We start from the raw sequence: 9,057 nt of genomic DNA, 5'->3' as shown, positions 1-9,057 counted from the left end.
GAATGCAGGGACACCGATCGGCGTTGCCAGTGCACGGGGGTAGCTTGACCTAATGTCGCGAAGAGCGAACACTAAACCAAACCAAAGACCAGTGATGCGGAGCAGATAAGAGCGATGAGCGACGAATGCAGATGAAGGCTGAAGCGATGTATTGACGAAGAGGTCAAGCTGAGGAAATACAGAGCAGACTACCTAGCTTATATACCTATTCTACTGTCTACATAGCCGCAGTGAGTCAGAATGACGAACAAATGGTGAAACATCGAAGAACAATAAGAAAGGTCATGAGGCTGCGCGAAGGCTGCGCGAAGAACAAGAATGAAACAATAATGGAACAAGAAGGTGTCAGAGTGTGTCAGAAGGCAGTGCGTAACAATAAGGACGATAGAGTAGGGCAAAGGGCAATGCGAGTCCATGAGTGAAAGAGTCCATAGAGGGAATAAGGAGGCGAAGGAGTAAAGGAAAGTGGAACGATAAGATGCGAAACAGATTAGATAAGATAAGATGAAAAATAGGGGCTATACCGGCTGTTCACGACACTCCCTTTCTGAAAGATCACCCACGACTGTAGTTTCAAGCAGTTGGTTAAGGTCGATGAAGATACTGCCGTGAAAGTTCGGGAGAGGATGAAGGAGGAAATGATTAGGAAGAGGGACCTTTCAGGCTATGATAAGCTATGGTACACCCAGCCCCGACCTTCTTTGGCCTGTGCCCACTGCAAGCAGAAGTTCAAAGGAACGGAGATTCGTCCCCACTTGAAGAAAGAGTATGTTCAAGTTTATCTGTTTTATGTGACCCTGCTTAACAGCCCCTCTAGGCACTCCATTGAACAACCTGGTGACAACGATGTGGTCGAATACCTCTTCGGAGATCGTTCCTTCAATAGACCTTACCGTTTCATCGACGTCAGTGGTGGGGCGTCGTTTTTCTGAGATTCTCTTCTTGTTCTACATTTACTCACTTGCACAATGTTTTTGGTTTCCCATCTCTATCAGTAACTATCATGTAGTATCCATTGCTGATTGAATGTCTTTCAAACTGATGTGAGTAGACTGTCCAAAGTCCGGTTCGGTTCAAGTTCGGGCATTTTTTGCCAAACCTGAACTAAGGCATAACACGAGTCCGGGTACAGACGGGTATACCCGTGGGTATATCCATGGGAAAACCCATCTGTACCCGTACCCGCGGATACAGGTATGAATTTAGGACTTTTGCCGCAGGTACAGGTATACCCGCGGGTATTTGAAGCATGATAACTATGGAAAATAATGTATTGAATATCATAAAATCTATTGAAAGGGTATCCTGTGTAGGGAAAGTAAATAGAAAGTGCGAAGAATGGAAAGAAAAGAAAGAATCTAGAAGGCCGAGTATCGGCCAAGGGAGAGTCGAAACCGAGTGGGAGTCGATGTGTGAACGACCTCGCAATGAGGCACAGACAGGCTCGCGGGAGAAGACAGACGCCGGGAGAATCTCCCGGGAAATCGAAGAGAGAGAGCGAACACAAGTTTGATTAGCAAGATATGTCAATTTCTCGTAAGTACCACAAAAGATTGTCCCTGCTGGGGACTTTTGGTGAAAAGTGCACAGTAAAAGCGAAAAGTCCAGGAAAGAAAGATGGGCCCCCACTCGAGCCCTCGTTCTCTATCTATAGTAAACCTACATCAACTTCTCGAGCTCGTGCTGTCCGAACCAATCGCTCTGCGCTTCGGTAAGTCACATGTGTGGAACGCGTCCAAATCCCCGCGGAGCAGGGCGCGTTCCCCACAATTGCTGGGGACTTTTCGTGATGACCACGGGCGTCATCGCGACAACAGATTCGCCAAACGCGTATCGTACCAAGAATCGTCCCAAGAAACGGATACTCCCCCAACCTACACAAACCAAAACCTCCCCTCCTCGCCCTACATAAACCGCTCGACACCTCGTCCTCCCTTCCACTATAACCTTCGCCATGGAACACCAACTCAACCCTGCTACCAAAGCCTTCCTCGTCACCGAAAGCAAACGCTACTCCACCCTCCACGAAGATTACCGTGGCACCATAAGCCTCGTCGAGATCCTCCTCGATCGCGTTGACCGTTTCGAGACGTTCGCGTTCCGCGGTGCTCTCGTCAAACGCACCATGACCCACATCGTACGTTCCTCTCGTTCCTCCTTCTGCTCCCTCCTGACTATCCCCAGGTCCAACTCTACGACGACCAAGCCGAGATCAACTCCATTCCCGGATACCACGTTGTCCTCCCCAAAGATCTCCAGCGTCGCATCTACACCTTCGCTCGCCTCCTACTCTTCGTCGGTCTCCCCCACCTCCCCGGTAACGGCGTTGAACAACTCAAGAAAGCCTTCGGTCTGGTCACCGAAAGGTATTGGGACGACTCGGGGCGCGACGACATCGACCACATCCAAATCACTGGGCGCGGCGACTTTTTGGGTTCAGCTGCAGTCGTTCGCTTCGAGAATGAGTTCGGGAGGGTTAATTAGCGTTGTCGGCGTCGTCTACGTCCCCATCCCTGTCGTGTGTGAAATCCTCGAGTTCGTCGTCGTCCATTTCTACGATCTTGGTAGTCGGTAGTAGCTTGTTGTTTCGTGGGTAGTAGGGGATGACGCGGTATTGCGCAAATCGAAGCTTCGAGACTGTACCATCGAGTTCCGCGAGAATATAAGTCCCCTGATTCGTGCGCCTGACGACGATAAATGGCCCAAGGTAGCGTGGCTTCGACTTATGGCCAACCGACGAGTCGAGCTTCGAGTTCCGTACCAGGACAAACGAACCGTCGGGGCACGGCCTGTTACGAATCAGATGGCGGTATCGAGCTTCGAAATCAGCGTTCGATGCGAGGCGCAAATCGTGTACTGCCTGCTTGACAGCTTCGAGGTCCTCCGGTCGCTTCTGGAGCATACGGGCGCGGTGGGCGATTAGCTCTTCTGTCGAGACCCAGGAACTGAGAGGGGGCGCAAGCCATGTCGCTTCGGCAAGGTCGAAAGGCAGTAGAGGTTCGATACCGTGGGCGAGATAGTAAGGCGAGTACCCGGTGCGTTTTTGAACAGTAACCCGTTCTCCCCACAGCACCGAGTAGGCATATCGAGCCCATTGGGAGTCGTCTCCTTCCGTGGCTTTGACCAGCGCTTCCCGAACATCGAAGTGTCGCCTTTCGACCAGATTAGCCTTCGAGTTGTACGGGGCGATCTTGATATGCCAGATCCCGTATTGCTTAGAGAGTTGGTCGGCTGCAGCGATAAAAGCGGTCCCATTATCCGTCACTATCTCCTCCACCGCCCCCCAACGGCACAAAATCTCCTCGAAAATAAAACGGGCGATCGTACCGGCATTCTCGACACGTAGCATCCGATATTCAGGATAGCCAGTGAGGCCGCACCGGGCGTGGACGATGAACTTGAACCCGAAAGAGGCCGGCATGACCATAACATCGATATAGCATTTCCGGAAAAGGTTGGCGGGGAGTGGAACCGACGGAGGAATATGATAACGATGGACTTGTCGAATCTGGCATTCGTGGCATGTACGAACGTACCATCGAACGTCGTCGTCGAGATGCGGCCACCACACACGAGCAAGCAGCCGCGCGCGGACCGAGTACACCCCTTTGTGCCCCAACTTGTCGTGCGCTCCCCTAAGCAGTCCATACCTCTTCCCCCTCTCCACCACTAGCTGATGCCGACCCAAGTTATCTCTCCTCCACAGCTTCTCATCCAATACGAAAAACCTCGTCGAATACTTCACGAATCTCCTCATATCCTCCTCTGACTCGACCTCCGGCTTCTCCCCAAACAACTTGAACGCACGCACACGGTCGACCATCTCATCCTGCCTGATAGCCTTCGCCGACCGGGGAATCTCGGGAGTCTCATCGACTTGGCTCTGTTGAAACGAAAAAACAAGGGTAGGGGCGACAGGCGACTGAAGATGAAGCTGCGGGTTTGGGTTGGACTCGTTGGTAAAATACGACCGCCGGTAGTTGATGAGCTCGATCGCGAAGGAACATGCCTCATCGATCCATTCGTCGTAGTCGTCGTCCTTCGGGTCGTTGTCGTTGGGGGAAACCTCTCGTCGTGAAAGACCGTCGGCAGCCGTGTGGTTCTTTCTGGCGATATGTCGGAAGGTGAAATCGAACATGAGAATTCCGGCGATCCACCGATTCAAGGTCGCGTTGGGGATACAGTCGGGGTTATTGATCATACCCTTAACATACTTGGCATCGGACTCCACCACTAACGGACACGGGCTAGCGATAAAAATGCGCACGGCCTTGAGAGCACGAAGTATCCCGAACAGCTCGTACTTGGCCTGCGAATAATTCCTCTCCGTTTCGTTCCAGGTAATTGACCCATAGCGTGAAGGGTATCGCTTCCCATCCTCTCCTAGTTGCGACAGAACCCAACCACACCCGTAGATCGAAGAGTCGACCGCGAGGATAATCTCGCGACCGGATTCGTGGTCGATAGGTCGGATAGCCGAACATGTAGCAATCAATTCCTTCAACTTTTCGAACGCCTCCAGCTCCTTCTCCCCAAACTCGAACGGTACTTGGCGACGTGTGAGGCGAACCAACGGTGCTGCGATAAATGAGAAATCTTTGATGAACATACGGATGGTTCCCGCAACTCCAAGAAACCCTCTGACTCCTGTGAGATCCTTCGGCACGGGCCAATCGACGACCTTATCAACTCGGGACTTATCGGGTAGTCGTCCTTCATACGTGCAGAGATGGCCGACAATTACCGCCTCGAATACACAGAGCTTGGTCTTCGGACCTGAGAATGTTCCCCCAGCGTTTCGGACTCGGTTTACGATCCGATTGCAGACCTGAAGATGTTCCCAGACGAAACGGCGGATGCCGGGGTTCTCGGGGATCGTCTCGTATGTTCCGTCGGGCAGCTCATAGCGCGTCTTGGGGCCTTTGGCGGGAACATCGTCGACAAACGGCATGGTCCAGTCGGGGATCTCGTCGCGTAAAACCTCCGTTAGGTCCCCTTGTTGGATCTGGAGCGAGTTCGTATACCCCATCGGGATACGTGTGAGTCGAAGCGTGCCGAGGGGGGTTTGGAAGGACGTCAAGTCGCGTGAGTTGGGGTGGAGGAGACGCTGATCGTAACCGACGAACAGATCGAAAGTGGAATAGCAAGCGCGCCCTCCGAAAGACTCCGCGTATGGCTCGATTTGAGGTGGAAGAGCAGAATCTTTGATAGAAACGGCATTGAGGGGCTGTAAATCATGAACCAATCGAAGGGATTTCCCGTCCTTCTTCACCACGCAAAACCACCGCGAACGATACGACGAATTCGACGGCTCGTAAACACCAGCCCTAATCTTCTCCTTGATGATCTCGATGACTTGCTTCAGGCGGCCGGGTGGGATAGGTATGTTCTTGCATACCCAAGGAACGTGGTCGATGGTGGCGATTTCGATTGGGGCAAACCAGAACTAGGGATGGTCAAGGGGTTTTAAAACCCCCGGGGTAGAGGCCAAGGGTAGAGCGGGGGTAGGGGTAAGGGTAGGTCTCCGGCTACCCTTGGCCAAACCCCTACCCCCGGTCGGGGGTAAGGGTTTTGATAAAAATCAATCAAAACCCATTTATTTCAGCATCTATGTATATTTTCTACTAAATAACTGCTGTATGCGCAATAAAACACATAAAAATATACATATAGACAACTGTAAGTGATTGTTAGTGCCAAAATGATTAAAACCCTTGGTCAAAACCCCCAGGGTTGGGGGTAAGGGTACTACCCCTACCCCTCAGTCAGGGGTAGGGGTTTTGGGGGGTGGGGGTAAGGGTAGGTGTCCGGCTACCCGGGGGTTACCCCTGTCCTTCCCTAACCAGAACATCCCACTTTCGTCGGATATCCACGCGAAACAAAACTCGTTAAGACGAATAAACCAGTGACATAACTTCTCTTCTTCCGACGACGAATTCTTCTCGGCATTAATCCCCATCTTCTCCTTCCTCTCCTGCGTGTACCTTTCTCCAGGCTCGAATTCGGGCGGGTTCGTTGGCAATTCCGGCATACCAGCGAGAGGATCGTACCCCTCCGGCATCTTTCGATCGACTTGAAACTTCTCGGGCGTTCGGGATCGACTTGACTTTATCGGCGACTCGTTTGTACTTGTACGATGCGAATTCGGTAAACGTTACGTGAGGGTTCGATTCGTCGTCAACGGCGTCTAATTGGATTTCGGCGATATATACAGCGTGTGTCATGAACAGGCGAAATCATGACATAGAATGGTGCTTATATACCACGGTCTGCCTGTCCACCTAAGCTGGACATGGGCGCCTTTTTGGCGCAGTGGTTAGTGTGACCGTCTAATCACGACATTATGTCCAGCTTCAACAGGTCGAGGGTTCAACTCCCGGGATGTACACATTTACTGGCCGGTTTGAGTCATGTGAGCTTAAGGTCATGTGACAATAAGAACCATGTGATAGGCGCAAATGTAATGGATCACCCGGGCACCTTCTGGGCCCTATAGACCTGCAGGCATGACAGTTGTCCGCTGCCTGGAAAGGCCGGTATAGGGGATGCATCGCTCTCGTCTTACGAGGACGTAAGCCATAGAAGGGGGCTAATGTCATGAACAGGCGAAATCATGACATAGAATGGTGCTTATATACCACGGTCTGCCTGTCCACCTAAGCTGGACATGGGCGCCTTTTTGGCGCAGTGGTTAGTGTGACCGTCTAATCACGACAGCGTGATGCGATAGGTCGTTGGTACCATACAGGAGGGGTTGTACGTCTTGTAAAAGCGAGTGTCCAGAAAACAGCGAAAAGACCGGTGACGGGGACTCCTCTTTCGAGGAGTCAGACGGTGGAGGCGAAGATGAAGAAGGGCCCGAGTCTCCTCGGCCCGTCTCCGATTCATAGACTCCATTCAAAAATCCAAGGCGCGGCCGTTAGCGGTGTCGAAAACCGTCGAGCGAGGCTCGTTTTCGAAGGTAGGGAGCAAGATACGCTGATGGGTGTTGGGGCAGTTGAGCTCGATCATAACAGAGCCGTCGGCGCGGTTTTCGAAATGCGCTTTCAAAAGAACATGGAAGGGGCGACCAAGAAGGAAACAGTAAGGCGCGTTAGGAACGACATGAACCTGCAAGAAGGCGTCGATGGTACCGACGCGACAATGGACGTTCTCGACAACGCCGAGAGTTTTGGTGATACTGCCGTTAGCAGACTCCATGCTAATGACAAAATCGCGGTTGATAGCCCAACCGGTTTTCTCCCACAACGACTCGGGAATACTGACGATCGACGACCCCTCGTCGAGAATAGCCCTGAGAGCGAACCGATTGTCGAGCACCAACGAAATGGTTCGAATCGATTCGGAGTGCGACGCCGTGACCCAACCCTCAGGAACTTTGACCTGACCAGAGACCGGATGCTGGAGGAAGGAATGGGCGACGTGAAGGGACCCGTCCTTCCGATCGTCGACCGTGATGTTGTCCCCGCTTTCCAACCCGTCGATACCAATGGTCTTCTGGTCTTGAACCCGACGCGTTCTACAAGTGTCGGCCTGGGACCTCCGCATGTCCGACGAAATGGCCATGAGATCGGCGAAGGTGGTAGGGATAACCGTCTCGTCGATCATCTTCTTGACGCGAGCGAGAGCGGTCGGGTCGTCGTACCCCGAAATGTACGAACGCGTTTCTTTGGTGACAACCGGCGAGGTCGAGGTCGCAGTAGGTGTCGTAGACGCAGCCGAAGTCGAACCCGCAGTCGCAGCCGTCGTCGAGGTCGTAGTCGCACCCGCGTTCGCAGTCGTCTTCTTCGGCGTGTCGGTACCTCCGCTATCCTTCCCCGGACCTTTCTCTCCCCCTCGAACCCTTCCCGACCAAAGCTTCTTCTCCTCTAACAATGCCTCCTTCCTTGCCGTCAAGCTCTTCAACACCTCGATCTCGTCCTCCTCCTCCCTAAAATCATCCTTCTCCTTCGACTGCACGAACGCTCCAACCACCGGTGGCGGACCTCCAGCGTTTCCGACCGACGAGTTCACCGAGTTGAAATAGTGCGAAGGGATTGGGGTCTGCGTGTTCTGTTGCGCGGCGGAAGTGCTGGCGTTTGCCCCCTTGAAGGACGGATGATCGTTGAGCCAGTTGTCGACGCGTTCCTTGAAGTTTCGACCTCGCGCGTTGTCGAAGGTAATTCCTGTCCCATCAGCGAAAATAATCCTCCCTTTATCGTCCTCCTTACACCACTTCTTTGCCAGGTACTCCTTCCTCGACGGGCACTCCCGCATGAAGTGACCCGCATCCGAGCAAAAGTTGCACACCCGAGAGCGAGGCCCTTGCGCATACTGCTCCGCCTGCGATGACGATCCGCCCAACCGACTGTTCTGAACCGAGACCGTGAGCTTGGACAGCGCGTCGCAGACCTTGTCGAGTTTGTCGTCCGAGGGATGCGCGGGTGGAGGTGGTGGCGGAACGTTACGAGCATCGAAAGGAGTGCGAGCGGAATCGGACGAAGGCGTTACACCGTCGGCACCAGGCGGTCGAGGTCCGACACCGAGCTCTTCGTTCTCGCGTGCTTGAGCAATGGCGTGATTCATACTCTGACGGATGCTATCGGTGGACCAAGGTGTGCCGGGTAGATGGTCGGGGTTCTTCAACCTCATGTGCTCCAACAACGGCTCACGAATGTAAGCGGCTATCCCTTTCAACAACAACATACTCTGATCTGTCGCGAAGAGCGAACACTAAACCAAACCAAAGACCAGAAGAGCAGAGCGGATGAGAGCGGAGAGCGAGATAGAGCGATGAGCGACGAATGCAGATGAGTGCTGAAGCAGTGTATTGACGAAGAGGTCAAGCTGAGGAAATACAGAGGGATCTACCTAGCTTATATACCTATTCTACAGTCTACATAGCCGCGATGAGTCAAGGTGACGAACGGATGGCGAGACACAAAAGAACAATAAGGAGAGTCACAAGGCTGCGCGAAGGCTGCGCGAAGAACGAAGAAACAATAACGGAGTAACGAGGCAGTGCAAGAATGGAGAGAACAATAAGACGTAGGGCGAAGGGCATAACGAGGCAGTGTT

General features: G+C 52.9%; 3 protein-coding genes across 3 annotated transcripts; 2 read left to right on the top strand and 1 right to left on the bottom strand.

The window, feature by feature from the left end:
* Window positions 1–626: 626 nt before the first annotated feature.
* On the top strand, window positions 627–932 carry CC1G_13273 (hypothetical protein; the record flags this gene model as incomplete). Its single annotated transcript, XM_001841489.2, has 2 exons — window positions 627–766; window positions 818–932. The coding sequence occupies 2 exons, from the start codon at window positions 627–629 to the stop codon at window positions 930–932; spliced, it is 255 nt and encodes an 84-aa protein (XP_001841541.2).
* A 1,022-nt stretch (window positions 933–1,954) lies between these two features.
* Window positions 1,955–2,484, top strand: CC1G_13272 (hypothetical protein; the record flags this gene model as incomplete). Its single annotated transcript, XM_001841488.2, has 2 exons — window positions 1,955–2,137; window positions 2,185–2,484. 2 exons carry the CDS (start codon window positions 1,955–1,957, stop codon window positions 2,482–2,484), a joined length of 483 nt encoding a protein of 160 aa, XP_001841540.2.
* A 4,413-nt stretch (window positions 2,485–6,897) lies between these two features.
* On the bottom strand, window positions 6,898–8,685 carry CC1G_13270 (hypothetical protein; the record flags this gene model as incomplete). Its single annotated transcript, XM_001841486.1, has 1 exon — window positions 6,898–8,685. One exon carries the CDS (start codon window positions 8,683–8,685, stop codon window positions 6,898–6,900), a length of 1,788 nt encoding a protein of 595 aa, XP_001841538.1.
* Between the last annotated feature and the right edge of the window lie 372 nt (window positions 8,686–9,057).

This window comes from Coprinopsis cinerea (genome assembly GCF_000182895.1).
Source record: "Coprinopsis cinerea okayama7#130 chromosome Unknown cont3.28, whole genome shotgun sequence".
Classification (NCBI taxonomy): domain Eukaryota; kingdom Fungi; phylum Basidiomycota; class Agaricomycetes; order Agaricales; family Psathyrellaceae; genus Coprinopsis; species Coprinopsis cinerea.
The sequence above is the reverse complement of the archived record's forward strand: the minus strand, read 5'-3'. Positions and strand labels throughout refer to the sequence as shown.